At 36.7% G+C, this 16,457-nt stretch overlaps 1 protein-coding gene across 1 annotated transcript in view; it reads right to left on the reverse strand.

Annotated features, from left to right (window-relative positions):
• Positions 1-1,168: 1,168 nt before the first annotated feature.
• ptprm (protein tyrosine phosphatase, receptor type M) overlaps positions 1,169-16,457 on the reverse strand; it is a 431,502-nt gene continuing 416,213 nt past the window's right edge. The window contains exons 29-33 of the mRNA XM_031903767.1: positions 16,165-16,296; positions 14,741-14,866; positions 13,956-14,119; positions 8,424-8,559; positions 1,169-1,920 (exon numbers count right to left, since the gene is read on the reverse strand). Coding sequence (XP_031759627.1) covers positions 1,867-1,920; positions 8,424-8,559; positions 13,956-14,119; positions 14,741-14,866; positions 16,165-16,296 — 612 coding nt within the window. The 3' untranslated portion in view covers positions 1,169-1,866. The remainder of the gene's footprint in view (positions 1,921-8,423; positions 8,560-13,955; positions 14,120-14,740; positions 14,867-16,164; positions 16,297-16,457) is intronic.

Here is a 16,457-nt window from a genome sequence, read left to right on the forward strand (position 1 = left end):
CAGTTTTGGCGAATAGCCCAACACCAGCTCTATTAACTGCATGCTTCCCAATGTGGAACACCTTCAGCCATGTGTCCTGGAATCACGGCAAATAATAATGGCATTTGCAGAAAGCATCAGCTGATCTGGAAATTACATAATAATGGGTTACTGCATTTCTGCATTTGTTTTCCTAAATAAGCCCTTAAATCACAGAAAAGCAGAATACGGAAATTACATTTCCATCTGAATTATGACAAATGAACAGAGCCAACAGAGTTGGGGCATTCATATGTATGTACTATATAAACCAACTGACCTTCAATATTCACTTTATATATGTGTCTACTTGGTAGACTTGGCTGTGGAAGCATGATGTCTTATCTCAAGACCAGACCAAACGTGGAATTGAAAACAAATTCCTCAATAAGGTTCTTATTTTGGGCAAAATTAATTTTCCCCGTTGGCATCCGTTACAAAAGAATAATTTCTATCTCTTACCATGAAGGTTATGTGATCTACTTTACTAAAGTGTTTGATACAGTACAACACAGAAAGTTGATGATAAAATTGAGGAATATTGGCCTAGAACATAATATTTGTAATTGGATAGAGAACTGGCTGAAGGATAGAGTACAAAGAGTGGTTGTAAATGGAAGATTTTCTAATTGGACCAGTGTTGTTAGTGGAGTACCGCAGGGGTCAGTCCTTGGTCCTTTGCTTTTTAACTTGTTTATTAATGACCTGGAGGTGAGCATAGCAAGTACTGTTTCTATTTGGGCACCAAATAGAAAATTGGGTTCAATGTTAAAAAGTACAAAGTTATGCACTATGGACAGCCTTAAGCTTTAAAGATGGACAGCCTGTGAAATGTTCCTAGGCATCGGCACAAGGCATCTGTAAATTCAGTTCTGCCCACTATATCACATTTTTGAATGAGGGAGTCACATGTCAAAAGGTGTAGCAATCTGCTCTGTTCAGAGCATGTTTCTTCACCAATAGTCTTGCCTAAAAGGGAAGACCTTTAAGGCTAAAATGGAATAATATGTAGCCATTCATGTAAGTATATATGTACTGTATCTAGGAGCCATACAGTCTATAGAGAGCTCAGCACTCTCCCCCCAGATATTTCCGGTTTTCTTCTTCCGAAGCAACAGTGTTACAAATGATTGTCGATTTCACACATATAAAAATATTTAAAGTTTAATAAATAAACTGTTGCCTATAATATACACCATAAACACATCAGCAAATTTGGGATAGACTTTTTATTTATCCTGCACTTTTTTTGCAAATTAATTATCTTTGTTTCTCTGAAATAATACAAATAAAGTAATTGTAATAAAAAAGGTGGCCTGGTAAAATGCAGTTTAAAACAGATAAAATACATATATATCATGATTCATTTCAACCATATTGGGGTACAAATATAACCAAACTTTTTGTCATAGTGCTGGACTGCATTTTTCACAGAACAAAATGTAACACTACTGCAGTTATGACGACAACAAAAACAAACGGACAACTGAAGAGTACAAATTCCTTCAGAAGAATGTCATTGTGCTCTTTCTTTTGCCACCTCAAAATGCTGCTCCTCTCTGGCGCCTTGCAATTTGCGGATATGGAATCCAGAAACTTCAAGATGCATCCGGGTCAAAAAAAAAATAAGAAAAAGCAGCATGACTGTGGGAAAAAGGCAGTGCAAGCAGTTTCCAAAACACTTCTCTTCAGCTCCTAAAAGAGCCAATTATACAAAAGCCAAATAAGCAGAACATTGAAGTCTCATTTTATATACACAAAAATCAAGGAACAATTTGCATTGTTCCTAGCAGAGATGGAGGTGAAAGTTTTTCAAATTATTTTTGCTTATTGGTATCATCAGTGCATTCATCCGGAATTTAAATATTCCAGCGCCACTTCATAGCAGAACTTGTATTGATCCTGCAAGACACAAAAGAAGAAAAGATACTAATTAGACAGTCTAGTTTCACTACTTAGTAACTTCATTACATTACTAGTTTCACACTTTTGGAAGCAAGAGGAATTCTGTATATATTTCTGTTCTCACATATCAGTCATTTTTACTGCTGACTAGAGTTGCCACCTGTCCGGTTTTGACCCAGACAGCCGGGTTTTCAGAAGGGCTGTCCGGGTCAAAACCTTCTGCCAAGTTTCAAAACCGGGCAGGACTCAGTAACATTGACGCGGCAATCAGCCAATCTCCGAACACTGTGTCATAGCATGGTTAAAAAAACATTAACACATTAATTAATCCCAATAGGATTGTTTTGCCTCCAATCAAGTTCAAGGTACAGGTTAGAGACCTGATCATGTCTAATTTTTCGCGTCTATACACACGATTCACTAAAAGCATACTTGCGTTAATTTACGCGCGATGCTGCTTGCGTTATTTTAGTCGCGAAGACTATTATCGTGTGGTCAAATTTTCATTTTCACGTCTATTTTAATGCAAAAAAGCGTGCGATAAAACTTATCGACCTTTAGTGAATCAGCCCTCTGTTATCCAGAATGCTTGGGACCTGGGGTTTTCTAAATAAGGGGTCTTTCTGTAATTTGGATCTCCCTAACTTTAGTATACTTAAAGTGGAGTCTGTGGGAGATAGACTTCCTGTAATTCTGTGCTTTCTGGATAATGAGTTTCCAGATAACAGATCCTATACCTTTAATGTTTTATTATTACAAAGAAAAGTTAAATAATTTTTTAATCATTAGAATTACAGTATTTGTGGAGTCTATGGGAGGCTGCCTTCGCAACTTTCTGGATAATGGGTTTCCAGATAACGGATCCCATACTTGTACTAATAACAGTTAAGGAAAGTAAAGATAAAAGCTTGAGGTCAAAAATATTCATTTCTCAAAGTATTTCTCCCAAGTTCCATTATAAATTACCTGAATGGTTGCACATTCCAGTGTAAAAAGTCTACAGAATATTTTTGCTAGAATGTAGCAAATGTACGTTTACTGCTTAATGATGTTCAGCAAACATAAAACTGAAATTTGCAGAGTTTCTCCAACAAATGAAATGACCAACAAATAAATGACCCGCTCATGCCTGAATGTTTCCTTACGCAGCAAATTTTTTGCATTAAGTAAGCAGCACCATCAAAATATTTATGTTCTCATTACAGCTGGGGTGGGATAGTATACAGGTGTGCGGAGATGTAGAAAAGTACAGAGCAGATTCTAAGGACATTATGTTCTGATATGTATTAAGCGCCATGACTATACTTTTCAGACTTTTACACTGAGCGCTAGAGTGCAATAACATGACTGGTCATTAAAAACATTGATGCTGTTTTTGGCTGATGAGACTGTTTAGCAGGTGTAGGAGGTATCGGCCAACCAGGCGCAGCATGGGGAAACACTTGCGATACTGAGTGGAAAGTCAGAACTTCAGAGTTTCAAAAATGCTTGGTTTCAGGTCTGCCAGGCTTTGACAATACTGGAATGCTATAGATACAGAGTGGTGAGAGGTGTTATAGGTTTCAGCTGTCCTGTATCGAGCACTTTATAATAACTGGGATTTTTTTTTTACACATAGGCAATCATTGGGCCACTAAACACAAACTGGATTCTAATAGGAATAAGATAGTTATTGCCTATCCTATTCAGCTAAACAAATACAAGTGGTCCTTTGCTCTTACCCATTGTCAATATATATAAATATAGGACATTGTTTTCTACATGAACTCATAAGCTTTTAGCTTGTTTAATTTTTTTGCCATACACAGCAAAAAATGATTGCAAGAGCTGCTTACTCTCTGGTAAAGCATGTTATATTTAGATTGTAAGCTCTATTTAGATTGTAAGCTCTACGGGGCAGGGACCTCAATCCTCTTGTCTCTTTGATTCATAACTTATACAACCATACCTTTTTATTTGTATTCTCATATTTTGTATTTATCTATTATTGTAATAACCTCCTGTTGTATTCAATTATTGTTCTACTGTACAGTGCTGAGTACATAAGTAGTGCTATATAAATAAAGATTTACATACATCCATATTACTTTTACACTTGATTTCATAGGGAGCAAAATATTGAATATTTTATAATCAATACATACTTCCCCCATAAAACCTATAGATATGACACATGCTAGCCATTCATTTGCTGCAATCCAAATCCTTCAAGAACACATGATTATAAACACATTTGATGACATTTTTTTGTGTCTGCCAGGGAAACCTTAATTCATCTGGAAAAAGAAATGCAGCTCTGTGTTTCTGCAAAGTGGTAAAATCCAATTATAACTCGGCAGAAGCCAATGATACAGTAACAGGACCTAGCAAAACTGCCTTGTTGCATGTTACTTTTATGTGATTTTCATTTTTGTCTGCCTGTGTGTTGTACGCAAAGACCTGCCAGGTATGATGGGGTTTAGCTTTGTATAGGATTCAACTGTCCTTTACAACATATAAGATTTTTTAGTTTTCCTTTAAATAATGAATATCTGCTTTACAATCTCGTTCCAGAGAAATCAATTTCAGAATATACCGATTCATACATATTTTGCAATGCAATTTAATTTTTAATTTTCCTCTGCAGGAGAAAAAAATGAATGGTATTTGATGGTTCTTGCTGAAAAAAATAAGAAACTGAACATATAGGTATTGTTATCCTTCTGAATAGGCTGGATGAGGATATATATACCTATATACATTTGTATGTGTATTTGTGTTGTAACTCCCACCATTCCCAACTCAGGGGATCCCTGGGGTGTCCAATAAAATGGCCATTTGAGAGTTTTAATCTTTAAATAAAAGTTACAGGTAAAATGAAGTCCTATAACATCTGTGGTGTTGCTCCATGGTGCATAATGTGTACGTTGGAAGAGAGATATTCCACTCCTCTGGAAAGCATTCCCAAAGTAAATAATGGATTGGAGATTGGGAGGACGTTGGCTACCTTTAAGTTAATAGCAGAGATTGGTGCTCAGGTGCTCGTATAATCATAACACATACTTTCCCCATAAAACCTATAGATTTGACAGATGCTAGCATTCATTTCTACATTTAGGTAGACACAATGCTTACCTTACCTCTGCTGCACTCCTACAGGGTGTGAGTGATCACTAGAGTGCATCTACATTCTTCTTTACTAGGGGGCTGATTTACTAATCCACGAATCCGAATCCGAATGAGAAAAATTCGGATTGGAAAACAAACATTTTGCAACTTTTTCTTATTTTTTGCTATTTTTTCGTCTTTTTCTTAAATTGACGCGACTTTTTCATAACCGTTACGACTTTTTCATAGCCATTACAAATTTCGTGAATTGTTGCGACTTTTTCATAGCCATTATGACTTTCGTGAATTGTCGCGACTTTTTCATAGCCATTATGACTTTCGTGAATTGTTGCGACTTTTTCATTGCCATTATGACTTTCGTGAATTGTCGCGACTTTTTCATAGCCATTATGACTTTCGTGAATTGTCGCGACTTTTGCATAGCCATTACAACTCGTATTGAGTGCTCGAAAAATTCGCGAAAAAGTCGCAAAATACTGATCATTACGAAAAAAAACGCATTCTGACGCTTTTCCGATGTTCGTGGATTAGTAAATGTGCCCCTTGAGGTCCCCAACCTTTGTTACCCATGAGCCACATTAAAATGTCAAATTGGGGAGCAACACAAGCATAAAAAGGTTTCTCAGGGTGCAAATAAGGGTTGTGATTGGTTATTTGGAACCCCCCTATGTGGACTGGCAGCCTGCATATGGCTCTGTTTGGCAGTACACCTGAAATTCATTGCAACCAAAACCAAAAATGCCTCCAAGCAAGCAATCTAAAAATAAGCACCTGCTTTAAGGTCACTGGAAGCAACATCCAAGGGGTTGGGGAGCAACATGTCGCTTGTGAGCCACTGGTTGGGGATCATTGCTCTACAGTAAAACAGCAGCAATTCCTGCTAATGGAATAGAGCGTCTTCTGCAGTGAGGCTCACAGCAGCATCCATTGTGTGACAACAGAATGGGCGATGAAGGCTTCCATTATTGGGATTGGATGTGGCACTCATAATTAAATGGAATGTTCCAATACATTTAGATGCCCTAGTGTCCTTACTGGAAATTGTCCTGCATCTCTGTCAGCTTAATACAATTTAAATAATGAATATTAATAAAAAGTTAAAATATGTAAAGTAAAGGACAAAAACTTCATACACCACAATGTTTATACTGAAATGTTCCAGAAGGATGACAAACAGGTGGCAGGTTCAGGGACGCATTGTATTACGGTGAATTAACCATTGTCTGCCGGGCCAGCTATTAGAATCAGAATGATCACATTACTGGAGAACAGCCAAGAAATAACAATGCTCTGGTACCTGACAGTACTGTTGCTGCCTGTTCCTTTCTTTTCTAAATGAACTAGCGGTTTTAAAACTTTGAGCAAAAATTCTAAACTAAAAATTGGCACATGAAATAACATTTCACGAAATACAAAATATCTATTCATTACAGAAATAGATTATGAAAATAGTGTATTTAAACGTGAAAAAAATGATTTTGTTTCCGGCTGGCGCCAGTACGGTGGCTGCATTATTATATTGAAATGACTGCATCCTCATTTAAACTAATGATCTTGGCTTTTTGTTCCAAACAATACTGTTCAATTCCCTGCATTAAGGTACTGGATTAAGCTCTGTCATAGAAGGTCAATTTAACACTGAAGCAAACAACAGGCCTGTTATAGCACACTGGCTAAATGTACTTGAACAAATGATAAGTATAATGATATAGAGTAATAGGATTATAATGAATACAGCATGGTGTGTGGTAGGATATTACATATGCAGAATGAGAGTTTACAGTCTAGTGAGTAAACACTAGGAAGGGCAGAGAGGCAAAACTCACTTCTCTGTAGTAGTGAATGGAGTGGCTTTTTAAAGTATCTACCACTGTACATATGTAGTATTACAACATTTATTTTGTGTTTCTTCAATGTGCTAGCACATAGTAACAGTTTTCACAAACACATACAATACAATAATCTATAAGTATACCAATTATTAGGTCAGCTTTGTACTCTCAAGTTATTCTAAGGGGCCTATTTATTGTGCTGTGTAAAATGAAATTCTCCGACAAAAAGGTGTAAAAAGCTGTGTAAAATAAATAGTGAAGTTCGCTGTCTGAACGCCAGATTTTATATTATTATTTTACGTAAGTTATTTTACATTGTTTTTTACACGGCAAAAGCCTGGCGATGTGTGGCAAATTTTGTCCCCCCTTTTTTACACAGAATAATAAATCTTCCCCTTACTTAGGGGCCAATTTACTAATCCACGAATGGATCGAAAGCGTCCGAATGCGTTTTTTTCATAATGATTTATGAAAAAGTCACAACAATTCGCGCAAGTCGTAACGGCTACGAAAAAGTTGCGACAATTCACGAAAAAGTCGCAAAAAATACGAAAAAGTCGCAAAAAATACGAAAAAGTCGCAAAATGTTTGTTTCCAATCCGATTTTTTCCCATTCGGGATTCGGATTCGTGGATTAGTAAATCAGCCCCTTAGTGTTTGTATTCATTATCACTGCCACACTATTATCCCAAACTAACCAGGGGTAATTTACAATTTAGAAGGCAGTGTGCAAAGTGCAAAGAACAGCACAATCTGCCTTTTTTGCACCTTAATTTCAGAGCACAGACACCTAAGGCTACCCCCACATATATAGCACTGGAAAACATGTTCCCCCTTCACTGCTTTGGTTTTACTAAGGCATTTGTGAACCCTGCCTTGAAGAGTGGCCAGGGAATACAACAAACCATATTAAAGCAATTTTATCATTTCATAAACTCTTCACATTTTTTAGTTTAGTAGGGTTCATGCTCATGGTCAGAAAATAAGAGCTACAAAAGAAAAGTCCTTCAGCTAATACTCTCTGAAGTGTTATTTATCCATAAGCAATTTTAATTTCAGTAATATGATCCCATTTAAAAAAGTGACAAACTATCTTTTACCACTGGTAAAAGAGCATTTTTTAACACTGCATGATACAAAGGAATGACTCTGCGTGAATAAAGAGCTGATTTAAATACAAATAAATGTCTCCTGGCTGCTGCTCACCTCTCTGGTTGTAATTACAGAACACTGAGTGTTCATTTCACTTTTACCCAATAACATGCTTATCTCCTTCAACCACCAAAACAGGGACTTTCTATATGACATAACCTGGTGGGATCAGGGATAATAATTTTGCTGGACTGAAATGATTGTATAATTATTATCTACATTTGAAGATAATGTTAAATGGACAAAAATACTGCTGCCAGTAAATCCCATTGAATTCAAGCAGGGTCTCTGATGTTTCTTTTAGCCTGAATATTTTTGTTTGCTTTGTAAAGCATTTCTATTCCTTTCAAGGCTGGAAGCTGTGATAATGAAGCATTAATAGTCAGTTAGAGAATTAGAAAGTCGTACCAAGAGATCCACCATGTTAGGTTTATTGTTCCTTAGAGTCTTCACAGCATGGAACACATCAACTGCCCTCTGGTGGTGAAGCATTTCACATATTATACTGATTGCACAAAATGTACCACTGCGTCCCCCTCCGTTTCTGTAAAAGAAAAACAAAGAAAGTAGTTAAAGATTATTCAGACTTTTAATTGTGTATCTTTCAGAGCTAGAGGGGCATCAAAAGCCACACGAACGAAACAATTTACATCGTTTCATATTAGTTGATGCTACTGCTGTAATTACAAAAGGACTTCACGAGAACAACATTAGGATTTAGTTTGAATAATTAATGCTATAACATATTCTTACCCATACATTATTTACCTAGAAAATGTATTGCTGTTCTTATTATCTTGGCTTAGGCTTGATTGTTCATTATATTTTCAAAAGTGGACAATTGTCTATACAACTTCTCATTACAAAAGCAGGAGTGTTCAAAATGTTGATCCTCACTTTGCTGCCGAAGCAGCCTTAAACTTCTACTTTTCTGAGATGGCTTTCCACTATTTGCTGGACCATTAATTGTGGGATTTGCTTTGACTTATAAGTAATTGGTTGGGCAATCAGGCCTGCCTTGAATTGGGTTGAGTTTAGAACAAGTCAAGTTCTTCATCTCAGCAAAACAATTCTGCATGGATCTTGCTTTATACATAAAATGAATTCTAGTTCCCAAAATGATGGTTTCCCAAACTGCTGCCACACAGTAGGAAGCATGCAACTGTCAAAAGTGTAAATCTGTAATATATAATCTTTGTTAGCAATGATCAGTTAGCATAAAGGGATACTGCCATGATTTTATGGTATACTTTTTATTTCTAAATTACACTGTTTACATAGCAAATAATTCACTCTACCATTTAAAATTATATCCTTGAACCAAACAAATTATTTTTTTGTAATATAGATGTGTAGGCGCCATCTCAGGGCATTATGCCTGAGCTTTCAGACATCTCCTACTCCCATGTAAATGGAGGAGTCCCACGCCGGAGTTGGATTTCTTACTATTGAGTGCTATTCTGATATCTGATATCTGGGAGCTGCTATCTTGCTACCTTCCCACTGTTCTGCTGATTGGCTGCTGGATATTACCCCACCCCCGGCAATATCACTCCAACTTGCAGCTCAGCAGTAAAGTGTGACTGAAGTTTATCAGAGCACAAGTCACATGGCTGTGGCACCTCCCTGGGAATTTAAGAATATGGCTAGTCCCATGTAAAATTTCAAAATTAAATATAAAAAAATCTGTTTATGTTATTGAAAAACAGATTTCAATGTAGTATTCTGCTGGAGAAGCTCTTTTAACTAATGCGTTTTGAAAAAAAACATTTTTCCCATGACAGTATTCCTTTAAAAAGCCAATTCCAAAAATTAGAAGGGTTGACCAAATATAAATTGCATGGCAGAAACTATTATTGTTCTATTAAATTATCCAATTAATGAAAACGTTATGGTTTTGTGACATAATAGTATTAAATGCAACATTTGAATCAATAGTCACTTTCAGTATTTCTGCTATCCATACAATGTCCCAGGTATCAGAGTTGGATGACAGACTGCTGATTCAATGCAGATGCTGAGCTGGTCCTGTTGTCATGGTTTAGAACTAATGGGCTAGAGTATGACTCCTTATTCTGAAAAATGATCTAAATTTAATAAATAGAGAGCTATAAGTCAATGCATCCTCTCTGGATACAGCCTGCCAAGTGAAATACAAAATAGAGCCATGACTGCTTTCTATCTACTGCTTGTTGCTACATCTTCAACTGCATTCTAATAGACTTCTAGCTTTTTCTAAGGTTTGGCTTACCCACTCCTTTGGAATGCCAACCTTCATGTTCCTTTCTGCGTTTTTATTGTTGACTAAAGAGCCATTAATCCAGTTTTCTGCCTTTGAATTCATAAGTTTAAAAATTCAGTATTTGCTTTTGCTGACATTGAACTGAAGCTTTAATACTTTAGACCATTATTCTAGTTTAGATAAACCATTAGCAATGTTACACACTGCAGAATAGTGTGACCTGGTTACAAATTGTAATTTTGGCAGCAGTAAAAAAAACAGCTATTAAAAACATGTTTTAAATTTCCAGACATATCATGAAATAAAAATTATCCATGTTTTATAGAAACCATGATATTTTGTATTTAAAATTCCCTTTATTTGGAAGGAAGTTTTTAGGCAGGAAACAAGTATATGTGATATAAGGTCTGAAAGATGAATATCATGAATACAGTGGTAGAGGCTTTCATTAAACCAGTTAATGACCAGATCACACAATGGGCACCATGCTGAACCTTCAGCTTCAGAAGAAAAGACCCACTATAGTCATCTGCCCACCCGATTGATATCTGAATAATACCCAGGCAAAAGCAGAAGAAGCTGCCATTTTGGCTAAGAAAGGCCAAATGGGCTGCAGAAGACTGCTTTACTTTGCTAATCATATTTCTCTAATGTATGCCATATTTTCTGCTCACAATTTCATTATGCACCACTACTGGCATTCAGAATCCCACCCCAAACATTTTTCTCATTAATAAAACTGAATGTCAAGCCATTGCCTAGTAATACTTTGTACATATTATGAGTAATAATTTTCCATAGAACAGTCATAGTAAAATTATGAAGTAGATTTATCAAATATTGAAGTTTGATATTCTCCCATTTATAAGCACTTTCCTGACTGTCAGAAACAGATTTCTGTCAGTCACAAATGTCTTTCAATAAAGTGGAACATTCATCAAAAAAAGATACGTGTCAGAATGTGTTTGACCGCTTTTAGCAAGCAACGCTCTAGCAGTGCTAAAATTTAACACCCCAATAATTTAAACTGAGCACTTTTTAAACACTAAAAGTCTTAAAAAGTAGAAAGTAAAATGACAAATATACAAAAAAATGCCTAGTGTTTTGATAAACACTGCTACCGCACAGTAAAAGATATAGGCAAATATAACTCTGTCTGCATGTTTTCAACATTTAACAATGGAATTTAAATGTAAATGTTAGGAAAAGCAGGTCAAGCCTTAGTCCTGGTTCTGTGGTTTTGGATTTTAAATGTAAAAGCCTTTTTGAAAAGGTTATTTCAGTCATCCTCAGCACACCAGAACATTCTTCAATCTAACTGCAATGTTAGGCACTTACATGAAGGATTTCAGGAATGTTCACTGTTCATTCCAAAGCTTTCAATACAACTGAAAGGTCGGATTTGACCGTAAGGGATACAAACTTGATGGAGCCTTCTCAAATTTAACATCACTTCTATAATCCCAGAGATTTACTTGGATTAATGGAAGATGCTGAGAAAGCTTACTCCTTGTCAGGCCGAATGTGTGTGCATATTCATCTCATATTATATTTTTATTAGATAATTAGTAGCCATGACCCATCCCTTGCTCAAAAAGGTGTTAAATATATCTGCAAAGTTACCATCACCATTTGTGATTTATATGGCAATGCACATTCCAGTGGTGGATGTGGTGCAAGTCCCAGTACACAATTGCATCAACAAAAGCATCTCCTGTCTGTATCTGTTGGGGATATTGTGAGTTATCAGATTTGGAATGACAGGCTGGACATGTCTGATGTATGTAAATGCTGCTTAACATGTTTCTATGTGTCTCCTAATTGGACAGGTTTGAAGAAAAAAAGGAAAAGACGTGAAATAGACAGGCTGGGGGAAGGAGAGGTGAAATGGAAAGATAGAAGCCAGCAGATAGGAATGGGCAGAAGGGAAGGAACAGATTTAAAACAGACGGACTGGAGGGAGCAGAGTTGAAAGGAATGGGAAGGAAGGGACAGATGTGAAGTGAAAAGGCTGGAGGGAGAGGAGGCAAAAAAGACCTGTGGAAGTCATCAGAGGGGAATGGGCAGGCAGGAGGGAACAGAGGTGCAATGGATAAGCTGCAAGAAGCAGAGTGATATTGACCCAACTTCAGGGAGTAGAGGTGAAACAAATTGAAGGGGAATCATACAATGATGTGGCCATGTCCTTTTATATCCTTAGTAAATTCTAATATTGTTATAAATTACAGTAGGACGTACAATATCCAGAGAATTTTACAAGGTGCAATGAACTGTAAGAATAGCTTTAAAGGCTTTTAAATATATAGTTGTATTAATGTAAATATGCAGAAAAAAGTTATTTTAAAAGGACAGCATATCACCATTTTCAGCATGAGTTTAGTAAATAGGGCTTAGGGCTTGTGTTGACTTTTTGCCATTTATTTTTAACATAGAAATATCTGCTTTTTTGATAAATTGAACAACTTTCAATTTGCAACTTCCTGGTTCTGCTGAGTAACTGAGTAAGGGTTGGCAGTAAATTCAAACTACCAGTTCACCAGTTACGTTCTCTGCATAATGAGCTACTCCTTATCGCAGAGCCTAACAAAAGCTGCAGCTTATGGATAGGAGGGTATTTTATATACAAAGTTTGTTACTTCCATTTAAACAATATAATATACTCTGTTTACTGTGGGGGTGGGTAGAACAAAACAATTTTTGATTTGTGCTTTATAAAAGGAAAAAAAGGGAGGATTATGGATTATTTTAATTAAAAGAACAAACAAAAACACAAAGACAAGGTTACAAAGAGAGATCACACAGCCATTTAAGGCAGCCATAGTCGACACAAAATAATCCTATAACTATTTTGTAGCTGCAGTGTTTAACATCCCCCTCTGATTATTGGACTGAACTCTTTGGGAAAATGACTTGAAAATTGGTGTATTTTTACAAGCAGTGGACTTTTTTCCCATGGTTACAGGATAATTGTAAGGCCACAGTGCACCATATAACTGCAATGAATTACTGAAGTTATACCGCTCAGCAATGTTTTGGGCCATTTATCAAATCCTAGCTTGATAAGATAAATAGCTTTTTGCTTGATGGCTTGATAAACTGCCAGTAATGCAATAAAAAGCCACTTTATTGTATCTGCCTTCTTTCCTCAATTCTCATGTAACTTTTTCTTTGCTAACAGAAATTTCTTCTGGTATCTAGGCAAATATACATGTTACACCATTCATGCATAAAAAAACATAAAAGCACAGGGACTTGTGGGCACTGTCATAGTAACTTTCCTAAAACTGCCATCTCTCCAAATTAAGTTATATTGACTTTCTGTCTATCTCAATGCAAAAAAATCTGCTATTAGTTATTTTCTTCTACTCTAGTTGCAATAATAAATTGAATTTCCCGTGCGTCATTGGCGATATCCTAAGAATGAAGCCTGTTCACAAATGCCTTACACTGTGATGATGCACCCACTGTGGCACAGATGTTGTACTTTTACCACTAAGCCTCAAGTACACTCTAGACACACAGGAGTGTAATAAGCACAGAACTGTATCCAATTACTCCCGTATGTTTGGAATAATTAAACCACCATTGGTACAGAATTAAGTCCTCTCATTGAAGAAGAAGCTTTGGCAATTTTTCTATCCATTGTTCAACCCATTTAATTGAATGGATGTTCCAGGCATGGTAACTGTATTACTTACAAGCAGTGTACAACTGTTCGACCTTCTCCACCATTGTATTCTTCCTGCCATTTGTCCACCTGCCGTATAAGCTTAAGGAAAGACCTTTTTGACACTGGTGTGTCCCTGTACATAGGCCAGCCTAGGAACTGGAACTGCTGCACCATGCGGTATCCATCCTGTGGCTAAAACAAAAGAAGAAATGAGAAATACTGCACTATAGTTGGGCATTGGTGTATGATGTCTTGAATAATTTTATAGTTGAACATTTGTGTACAATTTATGTGCCCTTCTGGCACTGTGACAGTCATAGTTGTTGATTTACTGAAACCTACCAATTTATCTGTGAGAGGTATCTACTAGACTGCAATGTCCTTATTTTTTACTCTACCTGCCCTCAACATCATTAATCTCTACTAGTGACTACACTAATTGCTAGTGAGGAGTGTGGTATCACCCCTGCATTGCCTTCACTATCATACTAGGAACCTAAAGTCTGTCCAAAGGGCAGTTCAGTGAGCAACAGCCATCACCAGTCAGCCTCAGATAGGATCTAGTGTAAGTCTTGGCCTAGGGACACATGTGACAAACACACTCTGAACTTTAAATGTTTTATGGTGAGATAATTAATAGTGCCCGGGAAAGCACCCAAACACTTCCAAAGCTGGGATTTCATACACATACAGTGTATCATACACAAACCTTAGATCCAGAGGTTTTAGGTATCTTTCAGCATTAACATTAACACATTAACTGATACTATGGGCCATGAGAAATTACAAGGTAAAGTAGAATGACATCCTTACTCTTGAGGCATTGTAGATTCTAAATATTCGACTTATGATGTCCTCTTCTAAGTCTGCAGATACAAACTCCACTTGAATGGGACCATGTCGATGTACTCCATTTTCTGGCCAGTACTGAGGACACAACTGCAACAAACACATTTATTATATTTAATATAGCATTCTATGCATTAAGCGTTTCTTGCTATTAAAATTATATTAGCTGTTCTACTTCCTATAGCGCTGGCTGCAGCATCCTTGTGCCATCACTATATCCAATTAAAGGTCAATATACAGCAGAGCTTGCCAGTGGCAGCTACCAGCACTAGCCCTGGGTCAATGAGAATCTATACATGTCTGCTTTGCACTCACCAGTTCAGACTTTGTACCACCCAGCCCTTTTGAAAATCTGTTCCAATCTGAACCCCCTGACTTCTCAGCCATACATTTCTGCTAGTTTGAGATAAACAGACCTCACTGCCAGAGCACTTGTATACAGTATATATCCCATATTGCAATCTTACACTCAAGAAAGGCAAAACTGAATTTGAATTTACTCCATCCCGAAACTTCTCCCTAGACAATACTAGCATACTATAGGCATAAGGCAATAGAGGATTCTGTTCTGGATAAAATAGGATTTCTCCCTTCTTCTTAATAACCCTTTATTTTTAAAAACATTTTTAATAAATATTGAAATAGCAGAACTGTTGTTAGTGGGCGAGGCTTATTATAATGGTGGATTTGGCTTATAACCGTGGCTGGGGCTTATTTTGGTGTGCAGCTCCTTTCACTTATTTTTACCCCAGTTCAAGCACTCATGCTGATTGAGGTACTGTTAGATTGTGTGTGTGCAAGTTATATTTAAGAAATATTACTCCATCACTTACTATCTCTTATACACAATGGGAATAATGTAATAGAAGGCACAAAGTTTGCCCTGTAGCAGCAACCCATTGCAACTAATAAGATGTCTGCCTTTAAACATGTGACCAGTAAATTCTACCTGCTGATTGGTTGCCATGGGCTACTGCTCCTGGGCAAACTTAGTGCCTTTTATTACATAACACCCTCTGTGTATAAGAGATAGTAAGTGTTTGAAGATGTATATATAAAAGTGTGTGAAAGCAAGCGAGTGTATATATATATAGTTTAGCAGTATATGCAGGACTTGTCTCCTTATGAGGTTTTAGTTACAGTCAAACCATAATTTCGAAAAATGCAAAATGGGGTGATGGAAAATTAGGGGTTGACTGTAAAAATTAAAAAACTCTTCAAATTCTTTCACAAAATGTATTTTTAAGGAAAATTGGCTAAAATTATGGTGCAAATATGCAGGAAAACTGACACTGACTGTAAAATTGGGTTCCATTAAACGGGAGTTTGACCGTGTGTACTAATAACGCAGACAAAGCAAAGTAATGCGCAGTAATGTGCAGGCTCACCTGGGCAGGATCTACATCATTTAGCATTACTATGGATGTGCAGTGATAGTCTAGGACCAGTCTCCAGAAGTCTTTCACTGTGTTTGGCAAGGGATGTTGTGTGACTATGAAGGCAGATGGCTGCACGTAGCTCTGAAGAAATAATGAAAAAAATGTAAGGATTTGAAGAAAATTGGAAAAGGCAGCAGAGATATTTAGGAGCAGAATGACAAAATTGAAAACATTGTTAGGATTAAAAAAACGCCCTAAGACCTCTTCTAAGAGATTGTGAATAAATGTCACCCATGAGCCTA

The sequence above is a fragment of the Xenopus tropicalis genome, chromosome 6 (genome assembly GCF_000004195.4).
Source record: "Xenopus tropicalis strain Nigerian chromosome 6, UCB_Xtro_10.0, whole genome shotgun sequence".
NCBI classification, from domain to species: Eukaryota; Metazoa; Chordata; class Amphibia; order Anura; family Pipidae; genus Xenopus; species Xenopus tropicalis.